General features: G+C 34.5%; 1 protein-coding gene across 1 annotated transcript in view; it reads right to left on the bottom strand.

Moving 5' to 3' along the window:
- Positions 1 to 20,108, bottom strand: part of GPR137C (G protein-coupled receptor 137C) — a 55,225-nt gene that overhangs the window by 18,735 nt on the left and 16,382 nt on the right. Inside the window, exons 2-3 of the mRNA XM_036845184.1 lie at positions 5,892 to 5,935; positions 4,123 to 4,351 (exon numbers count right to left, since the gene is read on the bottom strand). Of these exons, the coding sequence (XP_036701079.1) occupies positions 4,123 to 4,351; positions 5,892 to 5,935 (273 nt within the window). The remainder of the gene's footprint in view (positions 1 to 4,122; positions 4,352 to 5,891; positions 5,936 to 20,108) is intronic.

Raw genomic sequence — 20,108 nt, 5'->3', positions numbered from 1 at the left:
TTTAAAGTTAATGAGACACACTTGAAATGTCAGCAATAGACAAAAACTTAAAAGCTAATATCAAGAAAAGAAAAAAAAACAAATAAAAAGGCCATTACATAATTTCAACAATACATGTTCCAAAAATTTCTAAGAAAAATGAGTTAAACAATGAAATGTAATCTATCAGAGACTTCAACCCTTACAAAATCTGTGTGGGATGGGATATAAATAGAGTCAAATAAAATTACAATAAATTATTTAAAAGAGAGATCCTGTTCTTCAGTAATCCTTATTCTTTTACACTATTCCTTTTGAGAATTTGATTACATATATAGGATCTGTCTCCAGAAACAATTTGCCAACAATTTCAGGTATTCAAGAACTTCCTGAAGCTACATTACCATCCCTTAGTACACATTAGGATAATAATGGCTAACATTTATAAGTTAGCACATTCCCAAGTGCGAGGTATTATACTAAACACTTTATATGCATTTTAATTTCATTCTTATAACACCTTTATAAGATAGGTACTACTTTTACCCTCAAACAATCTACGAGATCAATACTGTCATTATTTCTATTTTACAGATCAGGAGAGTGACGCTTAGATGTACTGTTACTTGTGCAATGTCATACAGCCAATGAGCAGGAGAGATGGGATTTATTTAGATCCTTATCTCTCTGACCCCAGGTTTCCAGCTCTTAATCACTATGATATACTGTCTCTCACTAAGGTCTTTTCATATTAATTAAAAAATCAATATACCTGAAAAAGAGATATAAACATATCCCAAAGTATATCCAATCCCATTTTTTATTTATATCACCCTCATTGCAAAAGAGAGTTTGAAGTAGTTACAGAGGTACACACAGAATAAAAAATAAACATAGGAATGTGTGGAGGTGGGGTAAGAAAGTGAGATGAAACTAGAGGTAGACCCAGAACCAAAAATGAGTATCATAAGGTCATCTACGATTGATATAAAGGTGAGTCACATATTTGCCTCTGAACAGCATAGTAGCCAGGGAAAAGAAGAATTTAATCAATAATGTTTTACCTAGTACTGAATTGGAGGAAAAGATCTTTTCTAGGGAACATTGATTGTATGGACAATATCCTTAACAACATAATAGAGACTTTAAGATAAATGTTTCTTACAAGAATTTCGTACATATTTCTTGACGTAGGCCAAAGCAGAATGTCACAGTATATGTTGGGAAAGACAATTCTATCCAGGGTACAATGGAGTCTCAGAATACAACTCTGTAATGAACTGGATTGGGCAGAGGAGAAGATATGGAATAGACAGGGAAATGGACAGACTGTACATCCTTCAGGTAATTTTTCCAGCAATTAAGCCTCTGAATTTAACAGTTGATAGTAAATTTTTTCTAACAAGAACCTGGAGTACAGAAATTCTACATTGTTTAGTAGGCCACATTCGTATGCATGGACAATCAAGCAGAGGGTAAAACTGATAATTTCTTATGGAGGTTAAGGGGCCTGAAGAGGACAGATATCTGAATTTTAGACTTTCCACCAAAGGGAGTGTAGAGATAGTATCTATCTATATGTAGAGATAATGTCTAATTCGCACTGATGTGTAAATATGTAGTATTTGAGACATGGCTGGAATCCAAATGGAAAATTTTCTTTGTTTTTGTTAAATAAGAATGTTGCTATAATATAACGATATTATGGAAAGCTGCCAAGGCAGTACTTGAGAAAACATATTGCTCTTAATACCTTTATTAGTTTACAAAATAATAAATTAAGTATCTATATAAGAACACAGATATGGAACAAAGTAACAAAAATTAAAAAATGAAAGAGCAGAAATAAACTATTCAAATTGACAATAACTAATATTTAAAACACAAGTTAGAGTTGCTACTTTGAAAAAGAATCAAATCACAGCACTGTTCTAGTTGCTAAAAGAATAAAATTAAATTTAAGAGAATTCAGATAGAGAGTTATTTCTAAATTTTATTCTGGAGATGGAGGAGAAGGGACCAAATTGAGGTCATAAAAAGGGGTAACATTAGAGTTATGCCTTTAAAGTTGGGTAAGATAAGGACAAACAGGAATAGAGCACTGGGAGGGAAAAACATTCCTGGAAGATGAAACGGCCTAAGGATATACAGACAGGGAAGCATACTGTGTGCCATTTAGAAATAAGGTAGGTAAGATTGGTTGAGACAAATCATGGAGGATCTCATTATCACCAAATATGTAGAAGAAGGAAGGAAGAATAAAGAGAAAAACAGACTGAAGTCTGAACTTTACGGAAACTCTCTGAGAGATAGCAAGAAACAAGGTCAGTTTGAAAGTGGAGGATATAAATGCTCAACAGACATTGTTGATTGAATAAAAGAAATGGCCATGACTATATGTTGTTATAGAAGTCAAAACACAAAAATGAGCCTAGTGATTTTACAAAGAGAATGTGAACGCAAGATGACGTACTATTTGAATAAAGAAGTTTATAACCTAATTAGGAAGACCAAGAACTACAGAACATATAATACAAATAATCTAATATCTCATATTATATTTACCTTTATAGGTATGTATTTGAACATGTTTCTCTGTAGCATTCCTAGAGAATTCTGAATCCATGTACCTTTTAAATTTAATACCTTTCATATGATAGTGAGGGGAAGGTATCTGAAATAATTCTGGAGGAGTTATCAGATGAACTTCCCTCCTGAGACTGGCAACTTAACTCTATTCAGAGAATTTTCTATATCAGAGTGAGTAAAACCAAACTTAGAAAGTTGCTAGGTATTCAGAAAAGAAGCTCTTTAAATTCAACCACATCTATGTATGCTTTATCACTAGACAACAAGAGGTATGGATTCTATGGTGATGTTATCACACTATGAAAAGGTGCTGTTGCTTTGGTGTTACCTCATAACACCAAAAGGTTATGCACCACAACAGTGAGTGCATTATTCTTAACACTGAAACTGAAGCCAGAGTTAGCTAAAATATTTAACTTTTAGGAAGTAAAAGTTTAGAAGTTGAATAAAATAATTTTCCAGGTGAGATTAATGGGTTGAAAGTAAGTCTGTCTGTCTATCTGGCTCTCTCTCTCTCCTCTATTTCTATTTTTATTTCTATATTTATATTTCTACTGATATATGTTTAAAAAATAAAGGTAACATCTCCACGTAAACTTAAAGGACAAGTTAATTACCATGCATTTAATTAACTTCAGTAGGATTATATTAAGGATAATAACAATACAGAAGTCTAAAAATATTTCAGAAGACTGTTCTGTTTAAGACGCTATCTTGTTTATCTTCAGTGAATAGGCAATGAGGCCACATTAAAGCAAGCTTGTATGTATGCATAAGCCCAACGAGCCCAACGCCACTCTGGAAGCATAGATGAGGAACTCAGCCTGCAATGGGCTATGAGCCAATATCCATACATCTATACCCCACATCCAATGCCATACATACAATGGGACACTGATTCATCACTCAACCACATTGTCAATCAACAACAGTTGAAACATTCATGGTTTTCTGTTAATAGGTTAACACTGGCTTTTGTTTACTGACCTAAAGTATAAGGAAAGGGAGAAGCAAGGCATTTATAAATTTAGTTACATGACTAGCTGTTTCAAATGTCATAGGGACTTCATATTATGGGGTGAAGTAACATTTTCTAAACCTTTATACAAATAAACACCCCTTTACCAATATGACATCTTAACATTGCTAACCCAAATACGAATAGACATGATGAGGTAAATTTGTTTAATGGCAATACTGTCACCCTTACTGATGAAATCTTAAGTTGTTAGTATGGCTTTGTATATTAGACTATTTGTGATACATTCGTATAAATTCTGGTTTATATCATTTAATTAGCCTCCAGTGTAGAGGATATAAGTCATAGAAAATACAATATGCTCATGATGAGCTTCTTTTTTTAAAAAAAACATTGTTTTGTAAGGGCTAAGTTTTGAATACCTTTTAATTTCTTGTGATCATTCTTTCATGCTCAAAAATGTACCTGACATTCGAATGCTTTTTAAAGAATTATAAAATTTCCCTTAAAATATGGTTCATAGGATGAAGATTTGAAGTTAGATTTTCAAGTATAAATTTAAGAACTATACTTACCTTTGATTCGAGGTAGACATTTGCTGATGACATTTTTGTAATTTTGCATATGTAACTAACTAAAGAGATGGCACAAAGAATAAACAGGCTATCGTTAATTAATGCTCGAACAAACACAGTCCATTTCAACTGATTTTCTGGGACATCTCCGTGGACTAGCATGGCACAAGTCAAGTTCACCACTAAAAAGAGAAGGCTTGCCAATATAAAGCCCAAATGCAACAGAATTCTGAAAGAAAAAAATGAGTTTATTAGCTGTTTATAAAACTAATGAGAAATTAAACTTAATACTGAATTAGTGTGTACTTACTTTAAGTACAATAATTCCTTCAGTTTAAACTGCTTGTAATTTCATTAAATATAAATTTAATAATTACTCGGAGTTACTTGGGATATTTTTGCCATTATGAAATTAGTATCTAAGCCATTTAAAAATGGCATGAGATTCTAAAGCACTAATTTAAAAATAATCTCACGTCGACTTGAATTCAGTTGTCTCTACCAGGAAGAATAATATTGGACTATTTTAACATTAATTCAAGTAATCCTGAATTTTTCATTTTTGTAACTGCTGAGCACATTTTCATTGACCTTTCCATTCTAAGAATTATCAGGTTTTTATAATTTGCTTGGAAAATTAATATACAGTACATAAATTTAAATTGACCACTAATATTAACTTTAAGAGGTAAGGGAAATGTGTTTTAAACAATGTTCAGTTTTATGAACATCTGATTATCTATAGCAAACATTTCTTTCAAACAAGACTGAAGAGGAACATAGGGACAATATATGTAGAGTTTCACACACTCATCAATACCTCATCCTCTTATAAAGTTGCATATTTACTATGCATACAGAACTACTCCCAAAGTAAAATGCTTAACCACTTCCCCCTAAGAAAAACTGGACCACCTCTAATTTTTAAACTCTTCAGGTAAGGTGTGGCTGTCTGTATCAAGTAGCTGAAACAGCTTCCTGTATGAAAGTAATCCTAGTTCAAATACATTTATACCCCAAATTAACATGATCTAGAAATTTATTTGCCATTCTAATATCTTCCATTTTGGTCACTTTCAATAGTGGGAATCATAAAATGTTGTGTGCCTTTGGGAGTAATTTACACAAGGAAAAATTGAAGGTAATGTGTAATCTGTAACAAGCAATCTTTATTAAGTATACATGCAAGGTACAAAGATTTTAGTTTGAGAAGTTTAGATCTTAATATTCTCTCAGATTAAATAATAAAAACAAAAATTATATACTTTGAAACCCAAAATGGACCTTGAAATTATCCATGCATCCAGGGGATTATAGTAGTTTAGGAAACAAAGCACCAAGAGGTTAGATGAGTTGCATAGCTGGCAAGTTTGTGGGAGAATTGGTCTGAAACCCAAGGCTTCTGATTCCCAGGTTTAGCAATCTCATTTTTGAGGTGAATCAGTACTGAAATATTACTTATTTCATGGAACTGTACTATATATTCTTACTCTAAACAGCATAATCTATCTTGAGTATTTGTGGACCCTATGAAACAGTACTAAAACATCTGACATCTGAAGTGGGCCAGTGACAGAGCAGCAAAAAAAGGTGTTTGGCAGCAATACTGCTGAAGGGGAAAGACCAGATTACTCAATTCACTTCCTATGAACTAATCTAACTACTTGATCTTCTATAAAACTGCTAAGGCACCCTCAACTACAAAGCCCTTCTACCTTGAGAAGTGTACTGTGAAAAAAAATATAGATCTTGCTACTCATGAAACTTACTTGTGTTTGTCAAGTTCAGTTGCACATCTGACTTTACATATAACCTATAAAGAGAGTACAGAAAGAAAGTTTTGAAAACACATGTAATATAGTATTCTTAAATTTGTTTTGATTTTGTGTTTCAAAGTGATACAACAAATAATAGATAGCAAGCAAAACTCAAAAGTTAACAGTTGAACTACGCTGAAGAAAAAATAGTCAGATTTCCAAAGGTTTAATATAATAAATTAATAACTTTCTATGGTATAATCTTAAATTTCTATATTTTTAAACAGAATTAATTCAGTTTAAACATTTATTGAACTTATTTTTTACATTGGAGTATAGTTGATTAACAATGTTGTGTTAGTTTCAGGTGTACAGCAAAGTGATTCAGTTATACATATACATGCATCTATTTTTTTTCAAATTCTTTTCCCATTTAGATTATTACAGAATATCAATCAGAGTTCCCTGTGCTATACAGTAGGTCCTTGTTGGTTATCCATTTTAAATATAGCAGTGTGTACATGTCAATCCCAAACTCCCTAACTATCCCTCCCTGCTACCCTTCCCCTTGGTAACCATAAGTTCGTTCTCTAAGTCTGTGAGTCTGTTTCTGTTTTGCAAATAAGCCAGACAATGGGCAGGATGGCTTGCCACCTATTCTAAACTTCATTATAGCACTCATGTTTTGTCTTAAAATGGAACAACTTACTTAAATATGAATATGGGTGAGTGTTCTCCCAATATTATTTACCCCTAAGATGAAATAAAATAGTAAAAAGAAAGAAGGGAACAAAAAATGAACCCAAAGATGAGATCATATTTAGTAAAGTTACTTTCTTCATAAAGCCTTGCAAAAGGCAGGTCCTCAAATATTTGATGAATAAAGTTAAGCAGGTAGGTTAAGTAGAATTTGAAATAAACATGGTAACTTCTGAAAACATACTGTGGAAGGTCTCAATTCCTAACTGGTGAATACGGACTTTATTATTTAGATAATGGGAAGATATGGAGGGTTTTTATGTAAGCACTCCAAATCACAGAATTTCATTAATCTGGCATCAACGTAAGGCAACTGCAGAGAAACTGCAGACTAGAAGTTGAAAGACTAATTACAAGACTACTGAAATAGAGTATGAACTTTGAGTGGGGTGTGGGGGGGCCTGGAAAGAAAGAGGCAAGTACAGAACATTATAAAGGAAAACAGTGTAAGTACTCAATAACTTACTGATTTCATTCAAACAGTTACTGAGCACACACTATGAAGGGTACCATGGATTCATACATACAGTAACTGTTTCTGCCCTCAAGGAGCTCAGTATATGGAAGAAAGAGATAAACCAACTATTTTGAAACATTATGTCATCAATGCAAAAGATGCTACCACAACAGCTAAGAACGGAGATAGACTAATTCATTACAGGAAATGGTGAGAGGTAAGGGGAAAGAAGGGAGACTGTGTAAAGGGTCAGGCAGGCAGGACTTAGAGAAGTCACATTTGAGTCAAGTTATGAAGGATAAATGAGTGTTAGACAGGTAAATGCTCAGGCAAAGATAGCAGCCTGTGCGTCTACTCAAATCTACTGTATTTTGGTTAACAAGCTAGATGTGATAGAGGATTCTAAAATACTGCCCTATTAATCTCAAATTGTACCACTTAAATCATCCTCAGATACATCTGTTTTCTTTGTCTTTACTACTATATAGCCTTTTACTTGGTCTCTCTGCTTCCATTCTTAACTCCATCTGTATCTTTAGAAGATAACTATTCATTTTGCTATTTTTCCTTTATTCTCGCCTCTCTACATGTTATATTTTTACCTAAAAATTGTACTAAAATATATATGACATAAAACTACAATTTAACCCATTTTTAAGTGTACAGTTTCGTTGCACTGAGTACATTCACATTGTTGTGCAACCATCACCATCAACCATCTCCAAAACTTTTTCATCCTCCCAAATTGAAACTCTGTATCCATCGAACAATAATTCCTTATTCCTCTCCCCTCCAGCCTCTGGCAACCACCATTCTAATTTCTGTCTCTATGAATTTGGCTACTCTAGGTACCTCATATAAGGGAAATTATACAATATTTGTCCTTTTGTGACTGGCTGATTTCACTCAGCATAATGTCTTCAAGGTTCATCCATGACATCATACATGTAGATGTGTCAGAATTTCCTTCCTTTTAAGGCTGAATAATATTCCATTTTATGTACATATCATATTTTGTTTAAACATTCATCCACTGATGATCACCTGAGTAGCTTCTACCTTTTGGATACTGTGAATAATGCTGCTATAAACATGTCCTATACATGAACATGTTCTATATATGATTTAAAAAATCATTTGAGAGTAAGTTGCATATGTGATGCCCCTTTACTTCTAAATATTTCAATGTATACTTCCTTAAAAAAGAAATTCTCTTATATAATCAGTATGATTATAAATATCATAAAACTGGATGCTGATAAAACACCATTATCTAATCTGCAGACCTTATTCAGATTTTGCCATTTGGTCCCCAAAATGCCATTTACGGGAGGGAAAAATTCAAGATTACACATAGATTTCATGTATATTTAATCCCTTAATTGTCATTTTTCCCCGTTGTCTTTCATGATATTCAGTTTTAAAGAGTTCAGACCAGTGATTTTGTAGAATGCTTCTCACTGGGTTTATCAGATGTTTCCTCATGATTAGATTCAGAATTTGCGTTTTGGTAGGAATACCACAGAAATGATGGTGCTGCATTCTTCTCAGTGCATTATATCATGAGGTTCCTGATGTTGATTTGTCCCGGTACTGTGATGTTAATTAACTTTGATCATTGGTTAGGATGGTATCTACCAGGTTTCTCCATGGTTAAGTTACTGTTTTTCCCACTGTAATGAGTATCATGTGGAGAGGTATTCAGAGACTAGTAAATATCTTTTATTCGTCAAACTTCCATGCGCTAGTTTTAGCATCTATCAATCATTCTTGCCTGAATAAATTATTATTATGATGGAACACCTTCTTTTAAAAAAGTAAATCTGATCATACTATTCCGGGAAAAAGCCCATACTCCTTTGATACAGAAAAGGTCTTTTATCACCTAGTTCCACCTTCCCATCATTATATCCTTTTATCCTCGTCTTCAATCTTATGGTCTGCTCATTATGAATTATTTACAACTTTCAAATAAGGGGTTTAATTTCACATCTCCGTGCCTCTGTACATGCTTTTACTTTACCTGAAATATGATTTCATGGTCATAGAGCAAATTCAAACTCATCCTTCAACACCTTATTCTATGTCATTTTTTATGTTGTCACCTTAAGTGCCTTAGGAAGAGGGAAACCACTCTGTATCCCTGCATTACAAATCATACTTTATGGCATTTATTTACATTTTTATTCCCCTCTTAAGAGAGACTGTAACTTACTCATATGTATAGCCCCAGTGCCCAGCATGATACCTGGTTCACAGTAGGTTCAGAAAATGTTTGAATAAATGAGCAGTGAATTTAGGTCAAAGCAAGTACTTTGGCATCTTGTTGTGGTGTGGGCGAGTATGGGAAATACAGCACAAGCAGAAACTGAAGGGGGAAAGCAGTCGTCCAATCACGGAGACCTTGTATAAAAATGTCAAAGGATTAGACCTTAACTCCCACAAACTCTGTAATATTATTTTATGCTCAAGTGATTTCTTAGGTGACAGTGTAGACAATGGATTAGAATGGCATAAAGAATTCCAGTTAAAAGACTGTTGCATTTGAGTGAGTTCACGCAATCTCATTCTCAGGTTTTGAATCTAAAGAACTGATAGAATGAAAGTCCCACTAACAACAATTTTAAAAAGTCAGGTCATAGAATTGATTCTTAGTTTTAAAATTTATTAGATATAGGCAGAAATAGAGATGGCAGGTGAGTTTTGGAATATAAGAAGTAAATTACAATCACCTACAGAGGTGACAGATGCAACTCAAAGTAGAATATATTTGGGGGAACAAATGTAGAATGAGAAATCAACCTGTGATATGTTCACATTTAATAGTCAAAATGAAAAAGCCCAAAAAGTGAAGAAAAGAGAGATGAGCAAAGGACACAGACTTAAGAATCAGACTAGTCACAGCAGTGGAGTAGTTTAGAGGTGAAAGGAAGAAAGTTCAGCCTTTGTTAAATTCTGCAAAAAGTCAAGAATAATTAAGAAACAACCATTTGATTGAGGTATCTTGAAGAGAATAGTTTTCAGGGGAATGACAGGAAAAAATGCAAGGAAGTAAGATGACAAAGGCAGTAAGCACAGACTATATGAGATATATTTGAAGATAGGAGATAAGAAAAGGAAAATTTGTATTGGAAATCATGTATTGGAATATTGCAGGTTTCTGCATGCCAGGTTTTCTACTATGCAAGGGGTTTGCACAGCAAACATCCTTGAAAATTAGAGATAGTGTCTACCTTAGGGTCAGAGGGAAGATCTGTCTCCTGACTGGTATAATATAGAGAACATTTCCCTCCCTGGAGATATTCCAGGGGAGTAAAGTCTTCCTCTCTCTCCTTGGTGGAGATTTGCTTACATTCCAGAGTAAAGATAAGGTCTGTCTGTCTTCCTCATTTTGGGGTTTCTCTCCTGTAACACACCTTGCTGCATACACAGGTAACATCTGGCTCTCACTGTGTTGCCTTACAGGAATTGGGCTTGGGCACTTGATTCAAAACATTGCTTTGGTTGCTTTTTGTTTTTTTGCCATGAGTAATAAATGGTCTTTTTCTCTGACCCATGGGTCTTCTGTTTTCTGTTGGTATATGTATTATAAAACTGTGGCAGGCTAACCTGTCAGCTTTCAAGTAGGGTAAAATCCCAGACTTTCACAGTTTCTGATTTAATAATCTGCTGATCGAAAATGAACTAGAGGGAGTGAAATGGTAAATGGAGGAGAGTGGAAGTGAGGAAAGGAGAGTTCAATTGTTAAAGAAGGCTCTAGGTGAGGCAGGTCAGCCCTGAAAAGGAAAACACATACTACTGAGTCAAGAGGGTAGAAAAGATAGTTGAAAAAAAACTTGGAGGTCTGCACAGAAAATTTAAAATAATCTACAAACCCCTCTTTGCTAGAATAAGAAATGGGAGGCTTCCCTGGTGGTGCAGTGGTTGAGAATCCGCCTGCCAATGCAGGGGACACGGGTTCGAGCCCTGGTCGGGGAAGATCCCACATGCCGCGGAGCAACTGGGCCCGTGAGCCACAACTACTGAGCCTGCGCGTCTGGAGCCTGTGCTCCGCAACAAGAGAGGCCGCGATAGTGAGAGGCCTGTGCACCGCGATGAAGAGTGGCCCCCGCTCGCCGCAACTAGAGGAAGCCCACGCACAGAAACGAAGACCCAACACAGCCAAAAATAAATAAATAAATAAATAAATATTTAAAAAAAAAAAGGGGGAGAAAAGGATGGAACTAATTCATTAAAAAAAAAAAGAAAGAAATGGGGATGTAGCATAGACACAACATTTTGATGTAAAGAAGATGGATGAGAGAATTTGGCAGATGGATTCTATTCTTTTCTAGTAAAGTAGGAGGCAAGGTCATATCCTCAGAAGGGATGTTAGATTTAAGCCCTTGGAATATGGAAAACATTTGGAACACATGAATAGAAGGGCTATTAAAGATTATATTGAGAAGCAGAGAGGTCCAGTTAAAGTTAGGCAGTTGACAGTATATGTGGTCAGTAAGGGTTCCTAATTTGAAAATTGAAACATTCTAACAGAAAAAAAAGATACCATTATAAAAAGTTCAAATAACTACACTGCATTTTTCAAGCAAAAATTTAGAACTATTTAGACATGTGGAGCTATTGTAGAGAAAGAAAAAGTGGGTGAGTGAACCACATCGGCACAGCAAAGTCAAGGGATGAGGAATACTAGACTGACCATAGGTTCTAAATGCAAATAACATCAAAAAGAAGCTAATGGAGTGGGGAAACAAAAGGGGCAAAGTGAGTAAAGGTTAGGATGAGGGTAAAAAACATATAAAGGGATGAATTCCAGATGTATAAGGGGAAAGAGAAGAAACTGGTTGGAAAGAATTGCTTCATTTTCAAGAGTTGATCCAAGGTTTGGTCATGCTGTTGAGTAGCTCAAATAGAAATGGAGGGTTTTAGAGCTCTGAGAAGCCACTGAATTGAGAGACATTGGATGCATTATCAATATGGGCTTTGAAGAACATCTATAGATGTTCAAGAGACAAGGCCAGGAGAAAGAAAGTGATGATTCATCCAGGAAAGTGGAAGTTATTATTATAGCCAGTGATGACCTAATCAGATGGCATGGGTTTAAGAGAGATGATGATGGTATAACATCAGAAGGAGTACTGGGAAACATAAAACAGGCTAACCGTTCTTCCCACAAATTGAGATGGGGTGTTTACAAAGGGTTGTCTGGAAAAAGCTAGATTTCAGTGAAGGCATTTAAAAGGTTCAAATGAAGAAGAGAATGGGGACAGGGTAGAAAGTGTAATCTAAAAGGTCATGGGATGGGATAAATAATGAGTGTGAGAGGGAGTTGAGCTGAACAAGGAAAGAATTAAAGGTCAGCAGTCGTCCCAGATTTGCAGAATGTTACAATGCATCATATAAACACAACCAGGTGCTTCAATCACATTGAGATTATAATAAGGTTAAAAATGATGACCTGATATTAGTAGATTCCAAGTATTTTGTAGAATATAGCTAACAGGACATGATGCTAGGTAAACAAAATTAATATAAAAAATGTCAAGCAATTATCATTTGTTAAGATGTTAAGACAGTGAATGATAGTTCACGAAGCACAGTAAACATGTACTTTATGTAGATTTCCAGAAGTTTAGAATGGTAAATAGCATACATGTAAATGATTTGCTGATGCCAATTTATGTCAGAGGGGCCATATATTTCCAGGTCTTTCTTAGTATCAGAAAAAATGAATAAATGGGCCATTTTATTTTTTTAATTAAACATTTAAAAAAACTGAAGTATATTTGATTATATTAGTTTCAGGTGTACAACATAGTGATTCAAAAATTTTTAGTAAATTATACTCCATTTAAAGTTATTATAAAATATTGGCCATATTCCCTGTGTTGTATAATATATCCTTGCAGTTTATGTACTGTGTACATAGGAGTCTGTACTTCTTAATACCCTTATCTTAATACCCCCTCTACCCTCTCTCCCCAGTAACCACTAGTTCGTTCTCTATATCCGTGAGTCTGTTTCTGTTTTGTTATATTCATTCATTTATTTTTTAGATTCCACATACAAATGATAACATACGGTATTTGTCTTTCTCTGTCTGACTTATTTTACTGAGCATAATACCCTCCAAGTACATCCATGTTGTTGCAAATGGTAAAATTTCATCCTATTTTTATGGCTGAGTAGTACTTCACTGTATGTGTATACCACATCTTCTTTATCCATTTATCTGTTGATGGACACTTAGGTTGTTTACATATTTTGGCTATTGTAAATGATGCTGCTATGAACATTGGGGTGCATGTATCTTTTTGAATTAGTGTTTTCACTTTCTTCAGATATAAACCCAAGAGTGGAATTGCTTGATCATATGGCAGCTTTATCTTTAGTTTGTAAGGAAACTCCATACTGTTTTCCATAGTGGTTGCACCAATTTACACTCCCACCAACAGTGTATAAGGGTTCCTTTTTCTCCACATCCTCACCAACATTTATTTGTGGTCTTTTTGATGATAGCCATTCTAACAGGTGTGAGGTGATATTTCAATGTGGTTTTGATTTGCATTTCTCTGATGACTAGTGCCTGTTGGCCATCTATATGTCTTCTATGGAAAAATGTCTGTTTAGGTCTTCTGCCCATATTTTAATCAGGTTGTTTGTTTTTACTGATGTTGAGTTGAATGAGCTGTTTCTGTTTTGGATATTAACCCCTTATTGGTCATATCTGCAAATATTTTCTCCCATTCAGTAGGTTGTCTTTTTGTTTTGTTGATGGTTTCCTTTGCTATACAAAAGCTTTTATGTTTGATTGGGTCCCATTTGTTTATTTTTGTGTTTGTTTTCTTTGCCTTAGATCCAAAAAAATATGGCTATGATTCAGGTTAAAGAGTGTTCTGCCTATGTTTTCTTCTAGGAGTTTTATGGCTTCTGGTCTTTAATCCATCTTGAGTTTATTTTTGTATATGGTGTGAGAATATGTTCTAATTTCATTCTTTTACATGTAGCTGTTCATTTTCCCCACACCACTTATTGAAGAGACTTGTCTTTTCCCCATTGTATATTCTTGCCTCTTTTGTCCTAGATTAATTGACCATAAGTGCATGGGTTTATTTCTGGGCTCTTTATTCTGTTCCATTCATCTATGAGTCTGTTTTTGTGCCATGATAGACTGTTTTGATGACTTAGCTTTGTAGTATAGTCTGAAGTCAGGAGCATATCTCCAGCTCTGTTCTTCTTTCTCAAGATTACTTTGGCTATTTGGGGTCTTTTGCATTTCCACACAGATTTTAGAATTTAAATGGGCTATTTTAGAAGGATATTATTCTTTATTCTAAAATTATGAACAGTTATATGGGTTGATGGATATCAAATGTTTTTCATCATATAACCTACCTTTTTCCCTACCTACAAACTGGTAGTCCCTAATTTAGAAAATATCGGTTTATAATTTTTGAATTAATGAAGATTTAAAACACTGTTATCACTAGCAAACTTATTTTATTTTAAAATATTTAACCTATTTATGAGTGATCTGAAATGATTTTGTTATTTTATAATTCAGACTCTCATCTTTTGTCTCCCTATTTAGTTCTTCAAGTAAAGGGAAGAAAGATGAGAGTATGATAAATATATTTTATTTCTGAATGTTATCTAATGTAAGTTTAGTTAATACAGGTATCCCAAGATTTGAGGAAGAGTCACCATGGAGCTATATATCATTTACTGTCCCCCATGGTATTCAGAACCATGCTTGGAGACAGTAGATAATGAAATACCTATAGAATGGGTGCTTTTCTATACAATTTCTTTTTGTCAAGTCAATTTTCCCATGTTTGTTGATTTGAAATAGAAACTTTATTGGAGAACATATCTATATAAACTTTGGAATTGATGCAAAAATAAATTGGGGTGAACAAAGTCTCTTCCCCATTCTGAATAGATAGGCATATATTTCCAACTATGTAGATTTCTTTCACAGAAGAATTTTCCTTAGTTTCCATCTCAATTTAAGTTCCTATGGAGAGCAGTGCACCATTCCCAAGCTTGTCATTGCTAGTGCTGCATATTTAAAAAATGAAGCTTTTATATGCCTTAGCTATAAGGTGAGTAGCCAGACTTTTCTCAGATGTTCTCTTTCAATGCCTATCCTATATTTCATTTTTTAAAAACTCCTTTTTTTAAATCTTCTAAATATTTTTTCTTTACAGCAGCCTCTTCTTTCTAGGATACAGAGGATACAATCTCTTTTTGTCACTCCCTAAGGATACTAACATCTTTTTTTAAATTTAAAGTTTCTTCTGTTTGCTTAGTCTGTTTTCTCTCAAGTTGCTTAAAAATGATTTTACACAATTAAAGTGGGGTGTTTTGATTTACAATTTAATAAAATTCCAGGTTAATACTGAAGATACATGTCTAATTGTCCTCACCTGAAACTCCACTAAAACAATAGCAAAGGGATTTTCTTAAAAGATATAAACCCATAAATGTGAGTAGAATGGGAAAGGATACAATAACAAAGTGTTGGAAGCTAGAAAGCAGATGGATATGTGTGCAGAAAAGAGTTAATATAGTATGCCTGAGACTGCTATCCTTAGAAAAGCCTGCTTGTAAGGCTAGTACTTGGCTGGCATTTGGGAACTTGGATTTTTGGGAAGATTCTCACCATTCCCTAAATGATAAATGTATTTCATTGTGCCTAAGCTTTTTGTGCAAACAATATGGTTTATACACAACACCTGCTTTCCTTATGGAAGTCTGGAATTTTGGTGTTGGGCAAAGAGTGCTTACATGACTAAGCCCCAATAAAAAACTTTGGCACTGAGTTTCTAATGAGCCTCCTTGGTAAGTAACATTTCACGTGTTGTCACAACTCATTATGGAAGGAATTAAGCATATCCTGTGGCCCTACTGGGAGAGGACTCTTGGAAGCTTGTTCCTGGTTTCCTCTGGACCTCACTCCATGTGTCTTTTCCCTTCGCTGATTTTACCCTATCCATGAACTGTAACAAACTGTAACCATGAGTATAACAACTGTAAGTCCTTCTAGCAAATCACTGAGGCTGAGGGTGGTCTTAGGGATCATCAACAAAATGTGCTGAATCCCAAGCCAGTAGTGAGGAGGACTGAGAACCAACCAGATAAATATTTCAAAATCTTCAAAAGGTTCAGGAACCAAGAGAACCAAGTATCACTGGAACTGAGAGGTGGAAGAGGCTAAAACAGGGGTAGATAAAAGCTGTTTAAGAGCAGTTAGATCCCTAAATCTCTTTCCCTAGTCCATGCCCTGAAATGCCACTTATTCATTCTGCCATATATCTGGGTGTTTATTCTCTGAAGAGGCTATTCTGGCCTAGAGTAAGAGTTAGATGGCAGGCACAGTTGATAGTTTGGCACCATTCCAAAAAACAGGGAGATTAGTAATGAACACCAAGTAAAGGGATTCTCCCATGCCCAAACCCTCTTCCCTGACTAGGTTCTCAAAGTGTTATAAACTATACCTTTATTCTCTAAAGGATTAGAATACTTTTCCCCCAGAGAAATCTGAGTGGCCCAAGAGGAAAGACCTAAGTATACCAGCATCATAGGTTCCCTAACAAATCGTCCAGCCAGATCACCTAGTGTGTACATGCCTCACCCACATGCTTAGAGCTTCCACTCTTAATTATGAACAGACAGCCAAGGATAACCAGATAGCTCAAAAGTTTTCAATGAAAGATAGAGATCACAGCAAACTAATAGAAAAAAGAAAACTATAAAGAAAAAACTAAACAAACAATGCTATCATTAATAGAATCAGAGAGATAAAATATTGCACTCATGAAACAAAAACAAGATGCTGTTAATAAAAAGAAGTTCAGAGGAAAAAAAAGAGCTTATAGAAATTAAACAAGCTAGTAGAAATTAAAATGTCAAGAGAAGGGCTAGAAGTTGGGGGAATCTCCCTAAAAAAAGTAGAGACAAAAGACAGATGAAAAATAGGACAGAAGAGGTAAGAAAAAGGTCTGTTTGGATGTCCAACATCCAAATGTTAGGAGTTCCAGAAGGAGAGAACAGAAACAAAGGAGGGGAGAAAATCAATGAAAAATTCAAGAATGTTTCCCTAAACTAAAGGATACATGTGACTAAATTAAAAGGGCATGTTCAATGCCCAGCAAAATGGATAGAAAACAGACCCACGTGAAGAGACATCATTTCAGAACACTAGGGTCAAAGAAAAATCTAATAGTTTTCAGTAAAGAAAAAAACAATTCACATAGAAAGGATCAAGAATCAGAATGGCTTTCAAGCTTCAATAACAACACTGGAAGTGGAGCAACACCTTAAAAATCCTCAGGGAAAATTATCTCCAACCTAAAATTCTATAAACTATCAATCAAATATGACAGTAGAGCAAAAAATATTTGACATGAAAAGCCCCCAGAAATTGCTCACCAAGCACCCTTTCTCAAGAAGGCTCTAGAGGATTACTTCACTGAAAAGTATGCAGCAAAGGATTAACTCAGCAGGCCTGAGTTGTCTAAACCCTGCATATTCCACAGAAAGATCTGGCTCTTGCCTAGCTCTTGGAAGATATTTCTGAATCCTTGGAATATTTTGCCTGATAAGAATGTCTTTGTTTACCTGGGGCCTTGGGCCATACCAAATAATTTATGCTAACAATGTGATTTATGGTGGCCATGTGTCCACCACAATTTATGCTAACGTGATTAATGTGACCTAGGCCATTTGGTATCATTTTGACCTTTGAAGAGGTTGGAGACTGAGTAATTAAAGTCTGCCAGGGAGATGCTCCATGCCTATCTGACTGATCCCCAGTAAAAAACCTGGACAGCATGTCTTAGGTGAGCTCTCCTGGTTGGCAATACTTCATAGGTGTTGTCACATATTGTTGCTAGGAGAATAAGCACTGTCCGTAAGACTCTGCTGGGATAGAACAACTGGAAACTTGTCCCGGTTTCTCCTGGACTAAGAGAAACCTTAGAGATTTAATTCAATGACTTAATTTTATAAATAAAGCTGTGCTTTAGAGATTAAGTGGATTGTCTAGGAATACACAGGAAATTGAAAGGATTAAAACCCAGGTGTCCTGACTCCTAATTCAAGGCTCATAGGGATCCTGATTTTCTTTGATACATTTGTACATTTAGATCTTTGATGGTACATAGTTCAAGTTAATTCCTTCCTTTTTAGGGTGACAAATACTGCTTTATTAATAGTAGTGTCATATATATGTTACTGCAACTATTTGTTAGTTGTTCAAGATTTACAGAATTAACATGCCCAAGAAAAATATATTCAGAAACCAAATGATCAGTTTAGTAAAATATAATGATCTAGAAGCAGTTTAACACCTTCATTTTGTGTTGTTTTGCAGACTATCAAGTACTTTTACCATACCCTTTACTTAACTAGAAGTATATTTTTTAAAAAATATACTTTTTTAAAAAAAGCATAAATAACTATTTTTTAAGGAATGAAGTATTAATTTTACAAGTAAGGAGGAAAATTTGTGAGCTTTCATTATTGAAAATCACCCTGAAATATAACAGGTTACTATGGATTGCTCATTAGTTTACTATGCACAGCTCTGAAGAAAATTTAACATATCTTATATTAAGGAATATAAAGAATTTATTTCTGAACTAAGAGTCTCATACATTATGGATTTAGAATTGTTAGGAAACTAATCTAAATTGTATTTGGGCTGAAACTGTGTTATCCTTTAAAAAGTTTTTCCAACAAAAAATCCCCCATTGTATATTACTGATTTTCATAAAACCTTTCATGCTTTTCAAACTAGGAAGATAGCAGAATTGCTTTTTGTAAAGATAAAGACAGAGAGCCAGAGTCATTGGAGAATATCGTTCTGACAGATAGTGGTGGGGAAAAAAAGGGCAGAATGTATCAGAAGAAGTAATAGAATATCCCAAGGGAGAAAAAAGCAGAAGGAACACTGCTTACTTTCTTTCCATCTAGATTTCTTAAGGATAGTAACAGTTTGAACATAATCAGTGATGATGATCATTCACATTAGCTTAAAACCTGCTAATTCCATGGTATGACAGAAAAGTTCCCTAGAGTACACAGTATCACCTCAAACCAGCCTAGGTGGCTTGATCAGCAACTGGACAAAGTCCTACACAATAGCTGAGGAAAGAGCACAAAAGTTTAAGAAAATATTACTTAAGCATTTTTATACTGAGAGATTAAAGCTGAAAAAAAATTGTAGCCTGTATTCAACGTGCTAATGAAAAATGGCAGCTGTAATTGAATTTTTGTTAAAAGTTAGAACATACAGATTTGAAATATACAGCTACACCTTATTTTAGAAAGCAGATGATTCTAAATATTTAAATATTTATGTCCTAAACAACTAAACTTTGGTTTTAACATGATATGTGTAATTTAAAAATTGGCATTCATATCTCAGAGGTAGCATTCACAGACACTGTATTAGATTTCAGAACTAGGTCATAAAGTAAGAAGAGATTTTTTAAAGAAACCCTCAAATTCTAGATGCTTTATCAGTGTCAGACTATGAGAACTATAGGTTTCTTAGATATCACTGAGACTAACCACTTTACAAATTAAACAACTGGCCCAGAAAAGTAGTGATTTGACAAATATCAATTAGTCAAGTAGAATAGGATGTGGACCAGAACTCATATTCTCAGAATTCTAGTTCAGGACTATTGATGAAATTATACTACTTAAACAGACCCCTCAACAAAGTTAGAATAAAAAGATAACAATGACATCTAATTTATAGAATTTTGTCTTTATTTAAAACAAGTTAGATGCAAAGTTCTACTTCGCTAAGTTAGATTCTGATTTTATTTGTGTGGAGGAAGAGAAGGAAACATTTCTTTTAAACTCCTTTACTTTACCATGAATTTGCTCAACCATCCAAGTCATTAAGCACTGATCACACATATAACAGTATTAGATACTGAAGAGCATGCAAAATTTCCTTCAAAACAAATGTACAATAATGGCTGACCTAAAGCAATGTA

Source organism: Balaenoptera musculus, chromosome 2 (genome assembly GCF_009873245.2).
Source record: "Balaenoptera musculus isolate JJ_BM4_2016_0621 chromosome 2, mBalMus1.pri.v3, whole genome shotgun sequence".
Taxonomy (NCBI): Eukaryota; Metazoa; Chordata; class Mammalia; order Artiodactyla; family Balaenopteridae; genus Balaenoptera; species Balaenoptera musculus.
The sequence above is the reverse complement of the archived record's forward strand: the minus strand, read 5'-3'. Positions and strand labels throughout refer to the sequence as shown.